At 49.1% G+C, this 24,868-nt stretch overlaps 1 protein-coding gene across 1 annotated transcript in view; it reads right to left on the reverse strand.

Annotated features, from left to right (window-relative positions):
* Positions 1–9,449: 9,449 nt before the first annotated feature.
* HS2ST1 (heparan sulfate 2-O-sulfotransferase 1) overlaps positions 9,450–24,868 on the reverse strand; it is a 159,289-nt gene continuing 143,870 nt past the window's right edge. The window contains exons 4-7 of the mRNA XM_047785391.1: positions 22,334–22,472; positions 17,552–17,649; positions 13,829–13,986; positions 9,450–12,951 (exon numbers count right to left, since the gene is read on the reverse strand). Of these exons, the coding sequence (XP_047641347.1) occupies positions 12,725–12,951; positions 13,829–13,986; positions 17,552–17,649; positions 22,334–22,472 (622 nt within the window). The 3' untranslated portion in view covers positions 9,450–12,724. The remainder of the gene's footprint in view (positions 12,952–13,828; positions 13,987–17,551; positions 17,650–22,333; positions 22,473–24,868) is intronic.

Here is a 24,868-nt window from a genome sequence, read left to right on the forward strand (position 1 = left end):
GTCCCTACCAGGACCAGAGACCCCCTGCTCCCCCGGGAACTGGGATTCAGCCTGGCCTGCACTTGCTACCAGGCACATGGAAAGGCAGACCCAAGACACCTGTAGTGGTTCCCAAACATGGAATCTGATTACTCTTTAGACCATAACAAAAACAACAAATGACCACTTCTTTTTTTAAAAGTTTTTTTTTTTGTCTTTTTAGCGTGGTACCTGTGGCATATGGAGGTTCCCAGGCTAGGGGTCGAATCTGAGCTGTAGACCCCGGCCTACACCACAGCCACAGCAACTCGGGATCCGAGCTATATCTGTGACGACACCACAGCTCACAGCAACGCCGGATCCTTAACCCACTGAGCGAGGCCTCCGAGACCCCTGGCCATGACCGTTCTCACGGCCATTCTGGGATCCTCTCGTGCTTCTCACCAGGAGGTGGAAACTCACCAGACGGGGCAGAGGCTGTGCTGTGCCTGTTCCAGAAGGTCAGCTCCGGAGATCTTTTCTTACTGCCCTTTGCTCCTCTCCCCTCCAAGGTAGTTCAGAAAGGAATTGATGAAAACTGGAGAAGCTAAGATAGGCAACAGGAAGGAGCCCCACGCAGAAAGCAGGAGATGCTGGAGTCCGACAGACCTGGGCGCACATCCTAGCTCACGACTCTGCCATGAGAGGCCTTACACGGGTTCACTAAGGTGGGCTTGGCCTCTCGTCTTTAGACGGGTGCTTGAATTCTAGTCTGTGTCAAGCCGCCCGGAGGACTTGTCCACACGCAGACTGCCGGCCCTACCCAGAAGGTCCGGGCCTAAGCGTTAGCCTTTCAGCCAGTTCCCAGGCGATGCTGCTGTTACCGGTCCAGAGACAAGACTGCACGTTGAGAACCATGGCAGCTGCTCATCTGCATCAGAGCCTTTGCGCAGGTGCAGAGACAGGGACAGGGCAGACGGACATCGGGGTTTAGCGACCAAGAATCCAGAGTCTGGGCTCCCCTGTCTTCCTCGGACTGGCTGCGTCAGTCTCCTCTGGAGTAAAATGAAGATAATGGTACCACCTTTCAGGTGAGAGCGTAATGAGACGATAACCATGCAAGCGCCTCGGGAAGTAGGACATTCTATGCAAGGTAAAGGGTTCAGCATGAGGATTACGCTAAGGGTCAAAGTTCATAGCTCATGGAGGGGCCTGCAGGGCACTGACTGGCCCGAAATAGTAAGAGAAAAAAAACCCAGGAACTAAAAGTAGCCACTGACGCCACGCCATGGTCTCTGTCATTCATTACACAAAAAATGGTAATAAAGTCACAACACATGAAATATTGCAGTCGTGGGCGGCAGAGCCCCGGTTCTTGGCTTCAGATCCGATTCATTATTCCGATCCATTTTCCAGCGAGCACTTCACCGCGTGCCGTGGAAGCGACTGCGGATCCGGATAAGCGGAGGGCCTGGCCGGGTTCCGCTGTGCTCCTGGCAGCCTCAGGCCCCGGGCTAACGTCCCTGCAGCGCCAGCTGGGCTGTCTCCCCGGGAGACCAACCTCCTCTCCCGTCCAGGCTGAGGAGCCTCGTCAGCCCTGCAGACGGTCTGACTGCAGGGGGCGTCCAGTCCCCTCGGGGCTTGGACCAGGGTTGCAGGGCTCCAGCAGGGGGGAGCCGTTCGCGTTCGCGTGGTGGCAAGAGAGGGGCAGGATGGAGCCGGCCCCCTTTGTAAACAACCTTCTCGTCTACAGCGTTATTTGAAAAGCCTCCCTCTGAGAGGCAAAGACAGAGAGAAGCAGAGCACGAGAGAGAAAGAGCTGGAGAAGGTTTAAGGCCGGTCCTGCTGTGAAGCCACATCTGAATGAACCCGCAGCCTGCCTTCCCCTGCTTAGGGGCGGGCAGTCGGGTCAGATCACCGCCCTGCGCCAAGAGATCTAAACGCACGTACATTTCTTTTAAAGAAAAAAACAGTCTCTGGTCACTCTTGGTTGAATAAAATGTCGCTTATTTCCACTCGGCCATTTTCAGAAAGGCCCTGCCCGCCTCAGATGGACTCACTGGTGAGCTCTCACCCAGGACGTAGGCTCCCGCCAGGCCTTTGGAGAGAGGCTTTAAGAAGCATCAGTTTCTAACACATGAGACGCTGAATGAAAACTCTCCACGTTGCTTTTCTTTTTTATCTCGACCTGGTTGTGTTATTAAGGGGACGCCCAGAATCAAAAACGGATACAAATGAAATGCTATTGCCGCCGCGCTGTAACCAGTCCTCCAGGGGCAATATGCCCTGCTTTCAGGGCAAACGGGCTCATGTTTGTGAAAGAAACCCGAAGTCGGACGCCTGGCCGTGGGGACTACAGGTCTACCTTCCCAGATGCTAACTCTCAGTTGGATCCAGGTTAAAACTTTGATTCTCTACTTTAAGGGGGCACCCTCTTTTTAAAAATCCCAAATTAGATGGTTAAGTGTCAGAATTTCTTTGCTGTCAACTTTCTCCCAAGAGACTGAATGATTTCAATTGGAAAGAAGGCAGAGAGCGGGGAGAGAGGAGAGAAGGAACAGAAGTGTCTGGAATCCCAGGACGGTCCGAGGTGGATGAGCCTGACTCCAGGCTCTCAGTGGGCTGTTCAGAGAGAGGAATTTCTTAACATTCTCAAATTCAAAGTGCTTGTCACTCTGTTGCCTGTTTATTAGGGGTGGAGGCTGGGGGGTAGGGAGGCTGCATTTAGAGCTCATCCTGTTTCTTCTCCAGCATCACGGGTAGGCTGACAGCGCTCGTAATTCAGTTGCTCAAACCTTGGGCTGAAGCCCTAAGACGGAAATCAGTCCAGCTAGGTTTTCACTATTCCTGATAAACTCTCTCAGTGTTCATCAGGTGAAACATTTCCAGGTATGACTTTGATTTTGAAGCTTCAGCTTTAGGGAGGTTAAGGTAGAGGCTGAAGTTCATTGACGTGTATCACTCGATGCCTTTGTCACCAAACCACAGGCGGTAGGAGCCTTTGGGGACGTGCTCTGCCAAATCCTGAGTGTTCACGGCATCTGAGTGAGCAAAAAGAGGTCAGGGATCAAACATTTGACGAGAGACACGACTTCCGTCCTTGTGACCCTAGGCTCTCTGGGCTGTTTTATCAACTTTTACCTGGAAGACCACAACCCGTGCAGAAGTAGGGCAGAGGATGCTGAGCGCCTGCACAGACGCAGTGTTTTGCAAACCCCAATATCGCCTCCACGCTGCACTCACCGATCACGTTCCATCTGTCACCGAAGGTTGGCGTCTCTGGCCTGAGATTCACCTGCCTCTCCCAGCCTTCTCATCACTTCCCTTGCCACGGCAGTGACCACCGCAGAGGGCCTCGGGGCCCCAGCTTTCAGCTCAAGTGCCCCTTTCCTACCCCACTGCAACTATCTTTTGAAACTCAAGTGCCTACTTCATCCTCCGCTCCCACAGGTTAAAATATGAACTACTTAGCTTAGGGGTCAAGGCTGAAAAACACAATAAGCCCCAGAGGACACAGCCCTCGGTTCCTCTGCTCTAATGAAGGGATGAGCATTTAACTTTCGTGGCCAGGCTCCCATGGGTAATACTGGCTCCTCGTGAATTTCAAACAACCGGCTTCCGGCGAATGCTGAGAATACAACCCATTTGTAAGCCCGGGACCAGGTGCCTTGCTTTGTTTGCATTCCTCATTGTTTCCGTGATGCTGGAACCAAAATGTAATAGACTTGAATATGATGTCTGAATGTCAACAAAACCTCCTACGGTAAGACTTTATCACGTTAGCCTCTGATCCCAATTAGGCGTCTGGAGAAGTGGGAAGACAGCTTCATTTGTCATGAGACGAAGCCCGTCTGAGAGAGAAGACGGACGTTACATTTTAGAGCAAAGCAATGGTGCAAGACGTGGAGCCTGACGGCCTGGGTGAGGCTGGTGCTTCGGCTCTTTCCAGGCTCAAACGAAGAGATGAAGCTGTGAAGCGTCTTTAAAGGTCCAGGGGTCAGGGGGCGGGTTACGAGTCCTTAGTGACAACGAGGAGCTGGGCAGGTGGGGGCTCTTGGGAAGGTAGGAAAGAGGGGTTTGACTGAAGCTTCGTTTTTCTTCTTTGCCTCCTCTTTGCTCAACGAATGGAGGCCAGGCCTCTTTTGTGCATCTTCCATAATTCTCACACCTGGCACATGTTCATTTTTTTAAAATTACAGTTGATTAGCAATATTAGGACAATTTCTGCTGTACAGCAAAGTGACTCAGTCATACATGTACACATTTTTTTTTAAAATGCTCTTTTCCATCCTGGTCTATCCCACGAGACTGGAGAGTTCCCTGTGCTGGACAGCAGGACCTCGGTGCTTCTCCACATTCTAAATGCAACGATCGGCATCTACGGACCCCACACGCCTCCCGTGCCCTCCCCTCCCCCTTGGCAACCACAAGTCTTTTTTCCATGTCTGAGTTTCTTCTGTCCTGTAGACAGGTTCATTTGTGCCATAGTTTAGATTCCACGTAGAAGCGATATCATATGGTATTTGTCTTCCTTTTTCTGACTTCACGTAGTTACAAGCATGTTGCTGCACAGGGCACTATTTCATTCTTTTTTATGGCTGAGCATTGTATGTATGCACCACATCTTCTTAATCTCTTATTCTGTAGTGGACATTCAGGCTGTTTCCCTGTCTTGGCTGTTGCGAATAGTGCTGCAGCGAACATAGGGGTGCATGTGTCTTTGTGATTGTGGTTTTGTCTGGATGTGCAGCCAAGCCTGGCACGTGCTGCTGAGTGGCTGGGAGGGTATATACACTGCGGTAGTGTGTCCAGACGGTTCCTCGCCTCACTTTCCTGTCAGAGGAGATAATGTCGGCCACTCTTTTTTTTCTCTCTCTCTTTTTACAGCTGCACTTGTGGCATATGGAAGTTCCCAGGCTAGGGGTCAAATCAGAGCTGCAGAAATTTGGGATCTGAACCATATCTGCAATCTACACCACAGCTCACAGCAACACTGGATCCTTAACCCACTGAGTGAGGCCAGGGAACGAACCCACATCCTCACGGATGCTAGTTGGGTTCTTAACCCACGGAGCCAAGTGGGAACTCCCATTAGCCCCTGTTTGGCACTTACCATGTAACAGGAAGCAAGTTAAGTACTAAGTCTACACATGCGTTATCTCACTTAATTTTCAAACTAACTGTTGAGATGGGTTATTCCCATTTTGCAGATGAGCAAATTCAGGTGTAGGGAGCTTAATTTGCTCAGGCTCGGCTGGCTAGTAGGCTCCAGAGCCCGTGTTCGAGCCAGCATGCAAGCTCCTTCCTCACAGCGTGTCAGAGGTCTCGCTACCTTGCGGTTGCATCGCTCAAAAGTGACTCTTAGTTGCCCCGCTACAGGAATCCCAGAAGCAGTACATACACCTGGTGAAGGACTCGGGGAAGGAGGCGACCTGGCTCAGACAGGAGTGTAGGAAATCAGACGGAGTCCAAGACCTCAGTTGTCAAGGTAAAAAAGCAAAGATACCAGGTTTTACAGGAAAGGGTACAGTGATCTCACCAAGCTGGCCACCTGGCTTCAGATGAACCCAGGACCAAAAGGCAGGGAGAAAGGAGTAACAACTAGCCAGGTCTCGCGATTATCTGTTCGTGAATTCCCACTGTCGTTGTTTTCAGACCCCCAAATAATCTATCGGAGGGATTTAGCAGTCTCTCCTTGGATGAAACAAATGAAAGGAAAAAAATCGTTTTACATTTTTCCTGTTGTTTCCCCGGACGGGTCTTAAGAAACATAATCAATCTATTCTACCTTACATAGGCCCCTGAAATATTTTTTTTTTCTTTTTAGGGCTGTATCTGCACTATGTGGAAGTTCCCCGGCCAGGGGTCAAATTGGAGCTGCATCTGTGACCTACACCACAGCTCACGGCAACACCGGATCCTCGAGCTACTGAGCGAGGCCGGGGATCCAACCTTCATCCTCATGGAAACTCACTGGGTTCCTAACCCACTGAGTCACAACACAAACTCCGAAACATTTTAAAACTTTGTTTCGTCTCCTGCTACTAGAAGAAATATCGCAAACCCCAAAGAGAAGAGTGACTTTATAAAGTTCTCTTGTTTGTTCAACTGGTTGTTCCTGAAGCAGAAAGGGGAAAACCTGCATTCTGAGGTCGAGTTTGTGGTTGATGCTGTTCTTGTTTGTTGCTTTACTGTAACGTGCCACCCCTGTGCTCTGTGGGGACGGAGATGAGACAGGGTGTGATGAAGGCAAGGTCAAGTCGTGGGTAGCAGGTGCCTTCAGGAAAGAACACAAGCGGACAGCGACTTGGAATTTGCACTTCTGCACTTGTTACCGCTGAAAGGAAAACTGCAATTTTGCAGTTCAATTGCTGCTTTAAAAGAGATCTAGTGACAAGAGTACAGTGAAAATACACAGGTTCAGGCAACAATGATGACAAACTAAGTTTATTTTTCAGATATCCTAAAAACCTGGAATTCTAACACGATGACTTGGTTGGTTGGTTTTGCTTTTTAGGGCTGCACCCGCAGCACATGGAGGTTCCCAGGCTAGGGGGCGAATCGGAGCTGTAGCCGCCAGCCTACACCACAGCAATGCGGGATCCGAGCCGCGTCTGCGGCCTACACCACAGCTCACGGCAACGCCGGACCCTTAACCCACTGAGAGAGGACAAGGATTGAACCCACAACCTCAAGGTTCCTAGTCAGATTCGTTCCCGCTGTGCCACGACGGGAACTCCCGATTGGTTTATAAATGAGGCGAATGTCCCGTTTTCTTACAGAGCATATGGGTAGTGTCCCTTTTTCTGAAAGAGTGGCAATCATTTTTGTCCACGTATCCTGAGTTTTATAGACGTGTGGCTTTGCAGTCCACACAGTTCAAGTACGAGACGTGGCCAGGTCCACTTCTGGCACAAGCTGGTCCTGTGTTAGAACACTCAGCACCGACCCCTTTAGTCCTGGAAAATCGTGGGTGGACACAGCCGCAGGTGTCACAACCAAGAATGTCTCTACTGTGGGCACATCAGTAAAAGGCACGCGTAGGTTGTCAGTTAAAAATAAAATTCGCTGGTCTCCAAAACCATCTCTGCATCTTCTCTAAAGTGACACGGCCGTGCTCGGCAGGGTCGGGGGGCAGGTCGGCGCCCTGACAACACTCCAGCGCAGCTCAGAGACGCCCCCGGTCACTAGTCTCTCCTGGTGCGTCCCCCTCGTCCGATGTGACACCAGCACTGTTCTCTCCGGGGACGAAAGTCACCCTCAGTGCAGGTCCCCCTGGCCCTCAAGTCCACGCTCTCTGTTCTGCCTCCATGGATAGAGACAAAATTCCCGGCTTAGAAGACATATCATCAGGAGTTCCCATTGCGGCTCAGCAGGTTAAGAACCCAACTAGTATCCACGAGGGCAGGTGCCTGCCCTCATGATCCCTGGCCTCGCTCAGCGGGTTAAGGACCCAGCGTTGCCAAGAGCTGTGGTGTAGATTGCAGATGTGACTCGGATCCCACGTTGCTGTGGCTGTGGTGTAGGCCAGCGGCTACAGCTCCATTTCTACCCCTAGCCTGGAAACTTCCATATGCTGTGGGTGTGGCCCTAAAAAGACAGGAAAAAAAAAAGGTGGATCACTGAACTGATATTTTATTCAACCCAGTAAAACATAATACTTGGCTGGAATGCTGAGTCAGTGGCTAAGAACTGGAATCTATGGAATTGAGTTTCCCCTTAAAGAGTGAAAAGCATCATTAATGGTCAGAAAGGTGTCTTCTCGCAGAAACATTACAGATACGCCTAAACTGCAATCATTGCTAATCAGATTTTTTTTCCTTCACATTTGCTTTGTCTTCTGAGTTGACAGCCCTTTCCTTGTTCCCTTTTCTCTTCGAATTAAGTGCATACCCCAGGTGGACCCTGCAAACTCTCCGTCCGAGATTCCAATACCAAATGATAGAGGACTAAGCAAAAAGCAGCAGAGGCCTGTCAGCCCACATGTCACAAAGAAGCCACGGCAGGTCATCGGTGGCATGAGCCCCTCCGGCTGCCGTGACATCCGAGGGTTGAGCTGATGACGCCCAACGCCGAGTCCACTTGGAAGAAAATATTACAACGGGACACCAAGCCGCCTTCCCTTCCCACTGAGTGTTTATGCTACAGCTTTTGCATCAGGTAATCAACTGAAACACTTCAAAAAACAGAAAGCTGGCAGGATGTTGGGGAAAAGGAGTGATTATCTCTCCAACAGATGTGACACAATGGTTTCAAGTTGGAAACTGCTGCATAAATGCATCAGCTGGGGCAGCGGGGGAGGGGGGGGGCGGGGGGCAAGCCCAGGAGGAGCGAGCAGCTTCCAGCGCGGACGGCAAGGGGAAGGCACACCTTAGCTAGCTGGGTATTTATAGAATAAAAGCCAAAACAGACAATCCATGTTTGTCAAAATTACATTTGACACAGCTTCAGAGATGCCCACACACCCGACTTTCAACAGAAAGCTACAGAAGCTGCCCGAAAAACCAGAGAGATGGCACCGGTGTGTCTACACCACAGGCTTTGCCAGCAACGTGTTTTAAAGAGCATCACCATTGGGCTCTTTTTATAAACAGTGCTGCAGAGGTCACACAGCTGCAGGAACCAGAATTACAGGATAAATCCGACGAACGGATCACCCCTTTCAAGCCCCACAATCCCCACTCCAGGAACTCGGAAAGTAAGCTCCACTCCAGAGGAGCGGCATTGGCCGTGCCTCTGAAACAGGGCTGCTTTCCCCTCAAAAGGCTGCCTGAGCAGCAGTGTCGTTGGCACCAGCCAGCAGCTCTGTCTGTACAGGTGAATGGATGCAAAAATCCACCAGCAACTGCCTAGCTTCCTCCCAACGCAAATAGCGCTAATTCATGAAGAGGCAAAATTTCAAATCATGAAGTAGAGGCACCTGGCTTCATAAAGGGCTACAGGACCGGTGCCTCCCGCAGCGATGGAAGCTAGGACCTTGGGCGTGTTGGAGAAGGACCCCTGGGGAGGCCCAGGGAGCGGCGCTTTACACAGCTGTTCTCTATGGAGAATCTGAATGGAAATTAAAATACCAGCCACGCATTTGGGAACCAGGCTTCAGTTCAATCCTCCAGTGCTTTTGGAATTTTTATTTCATTTTATTAGAAAAAGAGAGCCATTGTCTACAAACTATTTTCTTTCTAACTATGCAAATACAATGAGCAAATCATCTGAAATATCAAAATACTGCTTGTAAGCCGCTGATGGCACTAACAGTTTTAAGAGTTTCCAATAGGACATGTACTGAGAAAGAGCCAGCAGGAGATTTCAAGTTATAGGCATTAACTGAATTTTAAGAATGGAAAATAAAAGTCAAAGTTTAAAAGTCAGTACGTTTTTCTCCGATTTTCAGTCATTTCAACCCAATTATTGGGAATTCAGAAGCACCCGGTATGTTCAAAGTTGCACAAATGGGTATGTGGATGAGATAGAAAAGTAACCCCCATGCAATATTTTCAGTGTTGCTATCAGATTATATTTAAGGGACACTTTACAGATTAAAGCTGGGTAAAATCAAAATATATCCTCCCCGTTACATTGTAAAACAGTCTCAATAATTTATCAACAGTTGCTATTTCACAGCAATTAGAAAACAGGAGTCGATAACAAGTTGAACAAAAAAGTACTTTGTCCTCTTTTAGGAAATAAACATATAGAGAGAGAGACACATACACACATAACATTGTCTTGTAAAATTCAAAGTGGTTAATCTGCTCTTGTATTATAAAAAGAAAATTTCCCTATGTTCAAAATACTGAAAAAGCACAAAGCCTGAAAAAAGAAAACCGTATTTGCCACTTTAAAAAAATACATTATCATCTCAGTGGTTCTATTTATTTGATGACAAAGTCAGGTACGATGAGGGCTCTGCACCTGTCCGACGCCCCGGACGGTCCCGACCACGCAGAATGGTCCCTAGCCCTTCCTCGGCCTCAGGAAAGGGTGCGTCTCACCCACCTCCGAGGCCGTGGCATCGACGCCCACCTGCCGGTCACACTGGCAAAGAAAACAGCCCACCTGGAAGCGAGGTACGTCGTCAAAGTTTCTGAATCCGGGGGCACCGCCTGAATGGGAAGCTCTTCCCTGGACACACATGGGGAGCTTTGGTGGAGGATATGGGCTCCTTTGGGCCATCGGAGCACACGTTCAGAAGTGATTTCTCCATGAGTAGTCGTCCTCTGTCCCAGGGCTGAAGGACACCCCCGGGGACAGACCTGGCCTGTCACCTGCTTTGGCGATAAGGTTCTATGTGGGGACGCGGCCGGCTCCATCTCTACGAGGGGCCTGAGCTAAAACGGCAGAGCTGCCTCGCTGTCACAGACACACTGGCCTGCAAAGCCCCAAAGAGCATCTATTCTCCGGGCCCTTCTAGAAGCGCTGGCTGGCCCCAGACCGGGGCGCCGTGCGCTCGTTTCCCAGAAGAGCAAAAGCACCTCAAGCAGGTCTCAGCTGGGCTCCACGAGCACCCTGCACGCTGGGGCTCCTTAGCAGGTAATGCCAGGGGCCCCGTCCTGAGGCGGCCCTTTACTCTGGGGTGAATCATTTGTATACGTTTTCAACAAATAACTCTAAGAGGTCTCAGGAATTAAGATACACCAAAGAGCCAGCCAAATAAGAAACTCTGCCTGCCTGTCGATGCTCTCTTAAGATCCTCCTGTTATCAGGGGCAAAAGCCTCCTGCAAGGATTCTGTCCACTCCCTTTCGCTCTTTAAAAACACTGTTTATAAATGTCTTTTGATGAGCAGAACTCCGCCTCTGCTTCCGCACACCATTAATCGCCTCGAAAGCAACCCGCCTACAATGCTTACGTGGGGCCTTGTTTGGGACATTTATTTGAACTAAACATATTAAAGGTTATCCTTTTAGAAAATGTTCCTAAAATTCTTTCTCTCTGTTACCCCAAGAAGTAGAAGAAGGTGAAGAAATGCACAGGGAAATGAAACTCTGCCAAATATACCTTAAAAATCAGAGGTGCCAGAGAGCTACCATTTCTGAACGGTAATGAAACACAAACACAGAGAGACCTCCCACGCTTGAAAAGCAGCGTTGCTCCCATCGAGAGCCGGCACACAAAGCCTTCTCCTCAAACCGGGACTCTGCTGCGCTCAAGCAGCTGCTTTGGAACCATGAAGCGTTCACAGGTGTTTCCATAGTTCAGCAGTTGTTGAAACAGGGAAGATAAGACACTGAGAAGATATTTATTAAACGCAAACTTATATCAAGATTAGCTTTTTTCCCCAACCAGCTTATAAGTGGACTTTTTTCTTTCTTTTTTTTTTTTTTGGTTAAAAAATGAATGGCATGAAACCATAGGTCACACATGGTTTCTAAGAGCTGATGTTTCCGCAGCTCATTATGGGGTTTCCGGGTAACCGCACAGGTCGCCTCCTTCAAGCCCCACAGCTCCCCGGGGAGGCAGGTAGAGCAGGATGACCGTCCTCACCCGAGCTGAGGAAACTGAGGCAGAGAGAGGTTAAGCGACTTGCCCAAGGTCACACAGCACGTATGTGGCAGAGGCAGGACACGAAACCATGAGCTCTGACTCCTTGTCCGGTCGTCTTTCCACTGTAACCACTGCCCCCACTGAGGAGTAACTGTGCGTGTCAAACCTGCGAGGTTACCGAGTTCCATTTCAGTGACATCTTAACAGTCAAGTTCAAGGAGAAACACAGGGACGATAGGTCTGATGGTTTTACTGGACATCATAAAATTGGTGCAAAATCACTTTTGTCCTCATTACTTCTAGCCTTTTGGTCCAAATACATAAAATATGCAATATTTACAGCATTTTTCTCTTTCTGTAAATGCAATGCTTTAAAACACATTATAAAGCACCGTAGTAAAAACAGTCTACAGATAAAAGTACAGAGAAGTAGGAAACCCACCCACACCACAGCTCACTCGCGGAGTTATAACACGGAGTCACCAACATTTCCGCTTACGGTTTTACAAACAGCCCGTGGAGAGAGGAGCCCCAGCCTCACTCTTCCGACCGCGCCGTGTGGGAGCCTCAACTCAACCCGCAGGTGCCGGCGACAAGCTCCGAGGCGCTTCCCCAAGCTTGGACACGGGGTGACGGGAATGAGAAATACTGCCTGGATTCTTTGTACAGTACTAATAATGGTTTTAGTTGGTTCTTAACACGAACAATATCTTTTTAAAGAAAATTAAAATGACCGACATAAATATGGGCAATTCCAACTACAGCAGAAATGTTCCGAGCACACGTGACCCAACATCCCGAGAAACGTCAGGAGACGCGAGTCACAGAAAAGCACACTCTGCCCAACAGTCAACGCCCTCCAGTCGAGGTGTGCGACCCAAACCTCCGGGCGAGGGTGGAAGCAGCAAACGGATCCGTCTTCGCCCATGGTTCGTTGGAGAAAAGGCTTTATCCGAAACGGAGCCTCAGGACTTTCTCTGGGAACTGCGTTTGGCCTTCCCTCAGCCTGCCGGGCGTCTCTTTCAGGTGATGTGCAGCTGTGGTCCAGGCAGGAGCTTCTATCGCCCGCCACAATTTAACCATCGGGGGGGGGGGGGGGGAGGCTGACACTTACACTTGCTAGACCGCCGACGTATCGGCCAGAATCCGCTCCCTGGTCGCCACTGTCCGTGTCCCAGCCCGGCTCCACCCGGACGAGCCCGCTCCCGCGCCCATCCGCCAGCCGGGCCGCAGCGCTGAGGCCGGAGCGGGAGGCGGGTCGGGCACCTCAGGGCCGCCCGCGCTCAGTTCGACTTGGGGTAAATCTTTTCATAGAAGAAGTTCTGGGCCAGGATGAAGAGGTCCCCGTCCTTCTCGCGCACGGCGTGGGCTCGGATGAACTGGAACTGCTCCAGCGCAAACTCGTAGAACTCGTTCTCCATCTTCCAGATGTGAGACTGCTGCAGCTTCGCGATGGTCTGTTTGGTGGGGAGTTTCTTCTCCGTGGTTTTCCTCAGATGGGATTTCTTTCCTACTTGCAAGGAAAAGCAGACAAAGGCAGATCAATTCGGGGACCACCCACCGCTCTGCGTGAGCCGAGGCATGGCTCGAGTTCACCTGACCCCCGGACGGCCAGGTGACAGGACCGGCCAGGCCAAAGGAGGCCTGATCCTATCAGACGGGCAACTCACTCCTTTCTGATGTGTCAATCCTCCCTCCTGAAAGACTTAACGAGGGTCAGACAATGAAGGGAAGACTCCCCAGTCAGTAAAGGCCGTCACCTTACGTGCTGTCAGCTCAAATGCCTGGTGCTCTGACTCCTCTGATTTTTAAAATATGACAAAGTCAGGGTTCCCGCTGTGGTGCAGAGGAAACGAATCCGACTAGGAACCATGAGGTTTTGGGTTTGATCCCTAGCCTCACTCAGTGGGTTAAGGACCTGGTGCTGCCGTGAGCTGTGGTCTAAGTCACGCATGCGGCTCGGATCCCACGTTGCCATGGCTGTGGTGTAGTCCAGAGGCTGCAGCTCCACTTCGACCCCTAGCCCGGGAACCTCCATATGCCGCATGTGCGGCCCCAAAAAGCAAAAAAAAATTTTACTGAACACCATCTGTGTGCCAAGTATTATTTTGTATCGAACGTGGTGAGGAGAGACAGCCAGCCTACCTGCCTTCCTGGAGTTATTTGTCGTGCCTTATCAACACACTTCAATCACACCTATTTTTCTCTTTCTTTTTTTGGCTGTGCCCTCGGCATGCCTACATTCCCAGGCCAGGGATTGAATCGGCCCCACGGCAGTGACCGGAGCCGCAGCAGTGACAGCGCTGAGTCCCTGACGACTAAGCCCCCAGGCAACGCCCACCTATATCCTTCACGTGGCGATGGAAGGACCCGCATCCTGTACACACCTGTTCGGTAGAGTTCCGTGGCGCCCCTGAAGAATCGGGGCAAAGCCGCCTCCAGCAGCATGACGAAATCTTCCAGCTCTTCAGTCACCCCCACCAGAAAGTACTCATTGATTAGATTGTACTTGGCTTGATCCATCGCCCACCTGCTTCCGACATTCCTAAAGCCAAAGAAACGGAATAAAAAGCCTGCTTGTGAGCTCGGCCTCTTTGACGCCTTTGACACTCTATGAGAGGAAAAAACAAATCGACACGTGTCCCTCCAAAGCCCCCACGCCCTTTCGTGAGTGTCTTTGGGAGGCCCACCTATTTGTCCTTTCCTTTGCCTCTCCCCCCAGGTTCTGCTCCGCTCTGCAGGCTGATGCAGATTTTACTAGGCGACACTTAATATGAACAAAGTTTAGTTTGATGGCAGTTAAAAAATACGGATAGGGAGCTCCTTTGTGGTGCAACAGGTTAAAGATCCAGTGCTGTCACCGCAGCAGCTCAAGGTGCTACTGTGGTGTGGGTTCGATCCCTGGCCGGGGGACTTCCGCATGCTGTGGGTGCCGCAAAAAAAAATGTGTAGGAACGGCCTCCCACGCGCTTCAGCGTGAGTGCAGTTAACGTGTGTTGACTCCACCGGCCCCTGATCAACATGGGTTTGCCTCCACAGGTCCATCTTTTTTTGGGACAATGGTTCAGTTTTTTGGTTCCTGTCGTTTTAATGTGTGAACCGTTCTAAGAGACAACTGTAGAGTAAGCGGTTGGTCTTAATTCTGGGAGGCAAAAGAACACGACTAAGGACTTTTCCCAAGGAATCTTTATGTCAGTATGTGGTGTGGTTCATCTTTCCAGTTTTCAATGAAAGATTCTTAATTAAAAGGTAAATGCAGGCGTTCCCGTCATGGCACAGTGGAAATGAATCCAACTGGTAACTATGAGGTTGCAGGTTCGATCCCTGGCCTCCCTCAGTGGGTCAAGGATCTGGTGTTGCCGTGAGCTGTGGTGTAGGTCGCAGACGCGGCTCGGATCTGGTGTTGCTATGGTTGTGGTGTAGGCCAGCAGCTGTAGCTCCGATCGGACCCCTAGCCTGGGAACCTCCATAGGCCCCGGGTGCGGCCCTAAAAAGCAAAGAAAACAAAAAAGAGAAAAAAAGGTAAAAACATGTATAGATTAGTATCAACGTTACAGAACATGCGTTTTAAACTGTGAGCTGCGCCCACCGGCCTCTGAACCATCTGGGGGTGCTTCCGTGAGAACAGGCAGGCCCCAGGGCCCCCACCGCCTCCATCCCCGGGGCTGGAGCCAGCGGTGGAATTCCCACACTGACTCTAGGGCCCCTACATTTAAGGAGCACCCTGCTGGGTTTTTAGCTGGGGCGTTCTCACAGTGCTGCGAGGGAACAACATTCTTTTAAACTTCGACTGCAAGCACTAGACAGCGGCCTCTCAAGGCGCGAGTTTCCAGCAGTAAATCCCTCAGTCCTCCGTGGGCCTCGGGGGCTGGAGCGTGGGTGGGCACGCGACGGCCACTCTGAGTTGTGCTCCGATGAACCCCCACCTTGTTCCAGGCTCCCGTCCTCCTAACTAAACACTGTTCACTGTAAGGGCTCCTTTTTTACTGCTATTCATGGAGGGGCTCCCGGTAAGGCCTGCGTAATTTTGTCTTAACTTATGAGTTGAGGTTTTCCTGAAGTTTCTTAGAAATAGGGTAAGAAGTGGCTCTGCTAAGAGTCTTTCACTTTTATTTTTTACATTGTCAGCGAATGGCTGTTCATAGAGATTTGGCCCTAAATAAACTATGCCTTTGGGTTCTTTTTAGCATTGATTCCCAAACCCTATTTCCAAGACCTGCCTTTAAGCAGGTGATGCTGAGCTGGTGACCTCAACTTTCCTACGTCTGTTTAATCAGCCATTAAAAAGCCGGGGTGGGGGATCGGGGAAGCAAATGAATTGACTTCCAAGGCCCCTCACAGTTCCGTGAACCTCTGAGTCACACTGAAGAAGTTCGATTACAGCTTCTTCAACAACGCCCAGCAGAGAATTTCTCCAGTCGGGGGTGGGGTGGGGGTGGGGGTGGGGGTGGGGGGAGGGGAGGTCGGCAAACGCTCCCTCCAAGGGCCAGAGCGTAAAGCCCACGATGGGCTTGGCTGGCCATTCGGAATCGGCCATTCGTTCTCTCCTGCAATGTGAGAACAGCCACAGACAATGAGTCAGGCAAACAAACAGATGGGGTTGTCTTCCAATAAAACTTTATTTATAAAGACAGGTGATGAGCCACTTCTGGTGTCCAGGTTGTAACTTTAGCAATTCTTGTTGTAAGAAAATGATTAAAAATGGAAAAGACATTCTTTCGAAGCTTCCAGTTCTTCTTCTGCTATTACAGTTGACCTTTGAAAAACACAGGGCTTTGGGGGTGCCAACGAGACTCAACCCTCCACTCCCGCAGGTGAAAATCTGTGTATCATCTTACAGTCAGGCTCCACAACCACAGATGCAGCCAAACACGAACCATGTAGGACTGTAACGCATACTATTGCAAAAAAATCCGCATTTTAAGTGGACCCACGAAGTTCAAACCTGTGCTGTTCAGAGGATCAGCTGTGGGTTTTGCTTTTTTTTGGGTTTTTTTGGCTTTTTGTCTTTTCTAGGGCCATGCCTGCAGCATATGGAGGTTCCCAGGCTAGGGGTGTAATCGGAGCTGTAGCCACAGGCGTAGGCCAGAGCCACAGCAATGCCAGGTCTGAGCCACATCTGCGCCCTACACCACAAGTCACAGCAATGCCAGATCCTTAACCCACTGAGCAAGGCCAGGGATCGAACCCAAAACCTCATGGTTCCTGGTCAGATTCATTAACCACTGAGCCACGACGGGAACCCCCAGCTGTGTTATGCTTTGATATAATCTACTGAGAGGGCCTTGAGGTGCCAAGTCATCAAATACTGAATCTCAAATAATGATGGCAGGCCCAAGGCATTCCTTGTATTGCGCATGGTTTTAAGGAAGATAGATGCTAATTTTAAACGTGTTCCTGTTTTTTTTGGTTTCTGTTTTTTTTCCTACTTTTCCCGTTAAAATGACTGATTGGGACAAATATTGTTTTTATAAACTTAAAACTCAGCCCATTCAGAGGAAATAAGTTCTATTAACAATAAAATATCTTTATTTTGCCCTGGCTTCTCCCAAGTCAAATGAGTTTAACAGTAACACCAGGTGAATACATCACCCACTAGGCCTTTTCTTCATCTAGAATGGATGGCTGGGAACTACATGCAGTCGCTTGGGATAGAACATGATGGAACATGAAAAAAAAGGTGAATACCTGTATGCCTGCGTCACTGCTGTAGAGCAGAAACTGGTACAAGAAACCAACTATACGTCAATCTAAAAATTTTTTTAAATGGATGGCTAAATTAGTATGCTCAGGAGAAAATGGTATTGATGAAATGACCCCTGACCTCTAATTAAGAACATGGCTAGAATATGGCAAAACACATAACACCAAAAACAAACAAATTCAAAACCCAGCATCTGAGAAACCGTTGTAAGCCTGTTACAGACGAAGAATTTCTTTAATGCTCTTCAAGGTAACCACAAAACTAGGTTTTACTTAATTACCGGGTACTTTTCTAGCCTGGTCTTCACTGATTTCCTTACACCTACCCTTGACTAGGGCTCTCACCCTGGGGCAACACAGACGACAGAGACAATACAGACACAAGGGTTGACGTAAGCGCCTCCTACCAGCATTCCGAGCTGTGGCCACAGAAGAAGGGGATCTGGAGCCAGAGCTTCTCCGGAGCACAGTCGGAACCGCCCTCGGCCACACACTCATCAAAGGTCTGCAACAGAGACAAAGCAGCACACGTGAGACCCAAAGGCAAGCCTCGCCCGGCAAGCATCTCAGCGAGGCTACTTGTCAGACAAACGGGGCAGTGGTGGGGCGAGCGCGGATTAGAGCGCTGGGCTACAGAGACACTCGCGGGACCCTGAGCAGGTGACACACGGGCCTGCCTCCCGTCTCTGGTGTAGGCCAGCGTTTACAAGAACCCTGTCACGACAGGAATGGGACGGCCCCCGGGTGATAGCCTGTCCTTGAAAGTAAGTACGAGTTTATGCTGAATGTGTGTATTTATTATTTCCTATCCCCTTACCAAAGTACATTAAATAAAAACAAGGTTAAATATGCTGGGAACTTCCACACCGCACAGGTGCGGCCCTAAAAGGACACACACACACACACACACACACACACACACACACGAAAGAACGAACCCCAAGACGGCCAGTGGCAAGGATGACATAAAGAGAAAAAAGAACTACAAATAATCAAAAATCGATGAACACGCATGAGCTGCTAGATCTCAGTACCTAATAGAAATTCTCCTGTTTCTTTACAAGTACATGGTGAGTAAGCACTTCCAGAGAGAAAGACAACTCAGTGACCGCTTTACACCCAACACCTGGGTCATGAGTCCGCTGAGGTCGTGACCAAGACGAACGGCTGCTGTGGCTGCTGTGCCGACTCCAACAGCGACGCGGGCGTCTCTGCTCACGTGGCAGAAGGAGACTTGTCACCAAGCGCCGGTCACCAGAATTTTCTCACTTATGTGCTAACTCCTATTAGCCTTCTCCTAAACATTTTGGTCCCATTCCAGAAATGTTCCACCTATAAATACTTTTTTCTTATCAAACTTCAAGGTCTTAAAATAAAAAGCAAAAACAAAACCAAAACACCAAAGGCAATGAAACACTTTAGCTCTCTTTCTCTCCCACAAAATAATCCAGTTCGGTACAACTGAGAAGAAGTTACCACCAGCTTTTTTACTTACATACCATCTATGCTTAAAAAGAGCAGTTCTTTGTGAACTAGATAGAAATGTTTTTAAGAGTGCACAACAGGAGTTCCCGTCGTGGCGCAGTGGTTAACGAATCTGACTAGGAACCATGAGGTTGCGGGTTCGGTCCCTGCCCTTGCTCAGTGGGTTAACGATCCGGCGTTGCCATGAGCTGTGGTGTAGGTTGCAGTCGCAGCTCGGATCCCGAGTGGCTGTGGCTCTGGCGTAGGCCGGCGGCTACAGCTCCAGTTGGATCCCTAGCCTGGGAACCTCCATATGCCACGGGAGTGGCCCTAGAAAAGGCAAAAAGACATTAAAAAAAAAAAAAAGAGTGCACAATAGCAAAACATTTAGATTATTAGTTTAGACATGAATTCCTAAAATTGAAAGTTAAGATAATTAAAATGTAATGCTTGATAGTAACAGCGATTGCATTTATACTCACGCCCTTTTCTGCAAACGGTCTTGCTTTGTATCTTACACAGAAACCTGAGGCTGAGGGTGAGCTCCCTTGATGTCCTGCTTAGACCAACGCGGAACTGCATCTGCAGCCCCTGCTGACGTCATCTTGAAAGTGCTCCTCCTCCCTTTGAAAACCCCTTCGGAGACGCTGCTCCATCAATTCTCCTCCAGCTTCTTCCACCCTTGCCCCTCGCTCTCATCAGATACTTTTTTTTTTTTTTTTGATAGGCAAGAAATAGATTTATTAGGATAGGACGCTTGTGAGAAAAGCAAGCGGGCAGGCACGGAAGCTCTCCATCAGATATCTTACTATGCCCAAGTATCCGTCACTGTAAAGAAACACTTCTGATGGTTTTGTTCCTTCAGAGCCAGACGTGTAGCTCCAGAGTGCTCTCTTCATCTCCCAGTTACGCCTCGACTCTCTGGATTGCATTTAAACAGCTTCTCTGATCCCCACGGACAAATCTAAAGCAGCTTTAAATCCTCGACTCGCCTCTCTCTCTGCAGCTGAAATGACCTTCCCTCGCATTTCAAGGACCTGCCGGCCTTGTCCTCGGGTTCTCCAACCTCGGTCTCTGGGGGTGACCCCCTTCCTCGGCCAGCTCCCTGAGGGCTGGATGCTCAGCGCCACACACTCGCACCCCTTCTTCCTTTCTCACTCGGTCCTGTCTCACGTTCCGTGGGTTGCAGTGCGACTCATTCAACCCTCGGTCTCAGCTCCCACCCCGTGCTGACGCCCCCAAGTCTGTGATTACGTCCCATCTGTTTCCTGAGATACAGATACATCCCAGAGGACAGCGCCATCTACTTTTACTGAAATTAAGGTCTGCGTGGAGCGCTTCTCTCTTTCTTCAGCTCCATTGCGACAGACCTGCTTCCCACTTTCTCCCTCTTGGTGAGAGGACCCCCCTCTACAGCCAGTCAGAAGTCTGGGAAGGGGACGGCCAAGGCTGACCCTGGGCCGAGCACCCCCTACTGAGAGGGAGCCAACTGGCCTGCGGCAAAAGTTCTCCAACCTGTAAGCTGCAGAGAGAGTGTACTGCTTTCCTGCGGGGCTTTTTACGTATCAAATACTGTCTCAGAAACATTTCTCAGGTGCTTCTGTATAGCATTCACGTTCCATGAGCAAACCCTGGTCGGGGGATTAGGAATCGTGATAACCACGGGGCTGGGATCGGGTTGAGCCGAGCATGGACTTCTTCCAACCTCATTAATACACTGAATAAAATACTACATATTTTCAGGTATGATATTCTGAATTAATTAGAATTCCCATAGCCGTCACTAAGTCTAGTTAATTAAGAGTAAGAAACACAAGAAGCGAGTTAGGCTAGGATCTGGGGCCTCGGGGAGCGGCGGGCACTTCTTAAACACAAACTGACTCTCCTCTAGACGGTTATCTTCCGCCCAAAAGCATACACTCTCCCCCAAGCACAACCCCCTGGTGTTCTGCCAATACAACAATACTTGACAGAGCGTTTAATAATCTATAGGGCAGTATAAAACCGAAAGTTATAAAATAAGTATGTACATATTTAGAAAACGTGAGTGATGAGAATCACAGGCGTAGTTACTAGAAGCCCTAAGAAGCTCTGTGCTGAAAGAAGGATTGAGAGACAAACTTGCAGCCCTGAAAAGAAAGAGGGCGTGCTGTTGCGGCTAGGCAGCAACAGACCCGACCAGTAAATATGAGGATGCCGGATAATCCCTGGCCTCGCTCAGTGGGTGAAGGGTCTGGTGTTGCTGTGACCTGCGTTGCTGTGGCTGTGGTGTAGGCTGGCAGCTGTAGCTCTGATTAGACCCCTAGCCTGGGAACCTCCATATGCTGCAGAAGTGGCCCTAAAAAAAAAAAAAAAAAAAAAAGGAATGAAATAATGCCATTTACAGCAACATGGATGCAACTGGAGAGTCTCATGCTAGGTAAGTCAGAAAGAGAAAGACAAATACCATATGATGTCACTTATATGAGGAATCTAGAACATGGCACAGATAAACCTATCTACAATCAGAACCAGACTCCCAGACATAGAGAACAGACATGTGATTGCCGGGGCGGGGGGGGGGGGGGGAGTGGGATGGACGGGGAGTTTGGGGTTAGTAGATACAAACTGTTACATTTAGAATTGATAAGCAATGAGGTCCTGCTTACAGCACAGGGAACTATATTCAGTCTCCTGGGACAGAACACGATGGAAGAGAATATTAAAAAAAGAATGTATATGCAAGTGTGACTGAGTCACTTTGCTGAGCAGAATTTTTAAGTCAACTATACTGTAATAAAAAAAAAATCATACATTAAAAAAAAAAAAAAGACTTTGGAGTTTCTGCTGTGGCACAACGGAATCTGCAGCATCTCTCCTGCGCCAGGATGCAGGTTCGATTCCCCAGCCTGGCACAGGGGGTTAAAGGATCCAGCGTTGCTGCAGCTGAGGTGTAGGTCACAACGGTGGCATGGATCTGATCCTTTCCCAGGGATCTCCCTATGCCACAGGGTGGCCAAAAGCAACAAAAAAAGACTTTATGAAAGAGGTAACATTCGAGCTGGATCTTAAAGGCTGAACAAGGAGTCTTCCAGTACGAAGGAGAAGCATCCTAAATATACAGAACAACACGGATGCAAAACGGATGATGCGTCATGAGTCTGGAGAACAGTGACACTTCAGGTGGGCGAGGCGCCGGCGGCCTGAGGGACAGCGAGGGACAGCGAGGCAGGAGAGGGGGGTCTCCCGTGCCCTGGGCAGGTCCCTGAGCCGTGCGGCCCCTGAGGGCGCACGTAAGCAGAAGACGCTCAAATCTGAACCTGCTGACTAAGAGCTTGTGCAGCCACACTCTCCTCCAGCCTGAAAAACGAGCTGCTTTAACAAAAGAGTCCCCAAACAGACGACCACAGATCCACAGAAAGAGCCATCACCGAGACCCAGGGACCCACCTAAGGACGCCAGAGCATCTTGCTAATGAGTCACTGCAGTGAGCTCAGAAAGCTGTTAACGGGACTGTACCAAGACAGATGTTTAGCTCTGGAGCAAAAGTAACATATTCTTTAGAAGGGCAAAATACTGTACAGACTCCAAAATATCCACCGTAAAGTCGCTTTACTTTTGAGTTCTTTTCAAAATTTCCACAATAAGCAAGTACATTTACAATCACCCATGAATTTTAAAAGCACACCATTCATTGCATTTCAAAAACAACCACCTTCATAAAAACCTTAAAACTAAAGCACTACCTTTTTGTCTCCTTGTTTTCGTCTTCTCAGTCCTGGTCTGTAGTCGTCTCCGAATCTCAGGAAGTAATAGTAAGAAACCAGCCTTTCGATGGGGTCCCTGACCACATTAATGTAGATTGGCTTCTTCTTCACCCCAAACCTGACACAGAGCACAGTTTAAAAGGTGAAACTGACACGGTCACGCTGTTTGGGGGGTCTTGAAACGTCAACTCTGGGGGGTCTTGAAACGTCAAGTCTGAGGCATTAATTCTACATTGAAAGAACATGAATTACTAGAAATAAAATAGACTATGTGGTGATTAGGAACTATTTGATAATGATCTATATTACAATGAAGTAAATACGAAATAAGCATTTTAAAATTACAGCTGAAGATAAAGGAGGGAAGGGGAGATTGGATAAAAAAAAAAATTTAATTTTCCTGGCAGGAATTACAGAAACATTTCAATTTTACATGGCAATGACGTCTCATTTCGGGCTCAGCAAACTAGACAAAAAGCAACAGCAGAGGCCACGGCCGCTCGAGCCCCCCTCTGCAGCCGCGCATTGCAAAGGCGAGACACAAGTGAAAGTCATCCGTCTTCAGCACCGCTGCCTGCGGGGTGACAGGGAGGGGCTTTCCCTTTAGCAGCCCCTGCAGACCCCAGATCTGTCTAGAACGGACCCTAGAACTGGTTCCAGTTCCAGCATGCTCCCTCGTCCCAGCCGTGAGAGCTTGGCGTGACCCCAGCGGTCCCGTCCTGCAGGCCTCACCCGGCAGCTGCCGCGTCCTGCTGGGGCTTGGCCCCGCAAGCTCCCCCCCAGAGTCGACCCGTGTTCGTCTTCACACCTGCCCTCTCCGCGGCCTCCCGCCTGGACCACGGTAACCAACGTCACTAAGCACGGTGACACATTCGGGGGGTCTATACCTGCATCCAGTCTCTCTCCCTTTCAACCTCCCTTCATACCACTTCTCCACTGATTCCGCAGACACCTCCGGGGAACCTGAAACACGCCTGCGTTTATGTGGACGTCACACCCAGACTCCTTCGCGTGGCGATTAACGTCCACCCGTCTCGTGTCCTGGGCACCACTTTACTGGTCTAACTGTATTTTCAACTCTCCTCCAACAAGAACTCGTCTGTCCACCGCATCTACCTCCCCCCGTATCTCTGACTTACTCCTATTTCTCCTTGACAGGCCTTTGCTCATTTTATCCTCCTTAACCAGGATGCCATTCTCATTTTTCTATTCTATTACATTCACTCATTCAAAAAATACTTTTTTGTGTACCCAGTTTACTCCAGGAACTATTCTAATGTTAGGAATACAAAGTAGGAAAAAAGACAAAATTCTTTGTTCTTCTGGAGTTAACATTCTACTTGAGAGAATATAAGCCGGTAAATAAGTAGATATGGTAGATGGTAAAAATACTAAGGAGAAAGATGACGCTCTGAAAGGGAAGGGAGAGGAGTTCCCTTGTGGCCCAGCAAGTTAAGAACCCAGCATAGTGACTGTGAGGATATGAGTTCAATCCCTGGCCTTGCTCAGGGGGCTAAGGGTCTGGTGTTGCTGTGAGCTGTGGTGTAGGTTCCAGACGTAGCTCAGATCTGGCGTTGCTGTGGCTGTGGTGTAGGCCAGCAGGTGCAGCTCTGATTGGACCCTTAGCCTGGGAACTTCCATGTGCTGTGGGTGTGGCCCTAAAAAGGAAAAAAAAAAGGAAAGGAAACAGATCAGAATTTAGGATGTATTTTTTCACTAAAACAACCCATAAAACTAACAATAATACAGTAAAAAAAAAAAAATTCACATTTTTTAAAAAAGAGAAAATGATATATATGATTGCAAATACATGGCGTCTGTCAACTAGGTTAGAGTGGAAGCTCCCTGAGAGGAGGGGACTGTTTCTCTCCTGTTCACAGCTTTGTCACTACTGTTAGCAAGGTGTCAGGTGTATAGGTGTTAGAATTAGATTGAGTAGACTGTTGTGAATTAGCCACTTACAAAAGGCTTCCTTTCTCTCTTTTTTTTTTTTTTTTTGGCCCCAGGGTGCAGAGGCTTGATATGGGATCTTAGTTCCCAGACCAGGGATCGAACTAGGGCCACAGCAGTGCAAGTGCTGAATCCTAACCACTAGACCAGCAGCAAACTCCCAACCAAAGCCTTTCTGTGGGACAGTCCTCTCACTGGTGAGAAGAGGGTACACAGCTGACACCTCAACTGGGAAGTCGAGAGTCTTGTAATTGGGACCTAAAGAAAGAGAGGATTCCCGGTGAGATCAGGAACAAGACAAGGATGTCCACTTTTACCACTTTTATTCAACATGGTCTTGGAAGTCCTAGCCATAGAAATCAGAGAAGGAAAAGCAATAAAAGGAGTCCAAATTGGAATGGAAGAAGGAAAACTATCATTGTTTGCAGATGACATGATACTACACCTAGAAAATCCTAAAGACGCTACCAGAAAACTGTTAGAGCTCACCGATGAATTTGGTAAAGGTGCAGGATACAAAATTAATACACAGAAATCAACTGCATTTCTATATACTAACAATGA

This window comes from Phacochoerus africanus, chromosome 6 (genome assembly GCF_016906955.1).
Source record: "Phacochoerus africanus isolate WHEZ1 chromosome 6, ROS_Pafr_v1, whole genome shotgun sequence".
Taxonomy (NCBI): domain Eukaryota; kingdom Metazoa; phylum Chordata; class Mammalia; order Artiodactyla; family Suidae; genus Phacochoerus; species Phacochoerus africanus.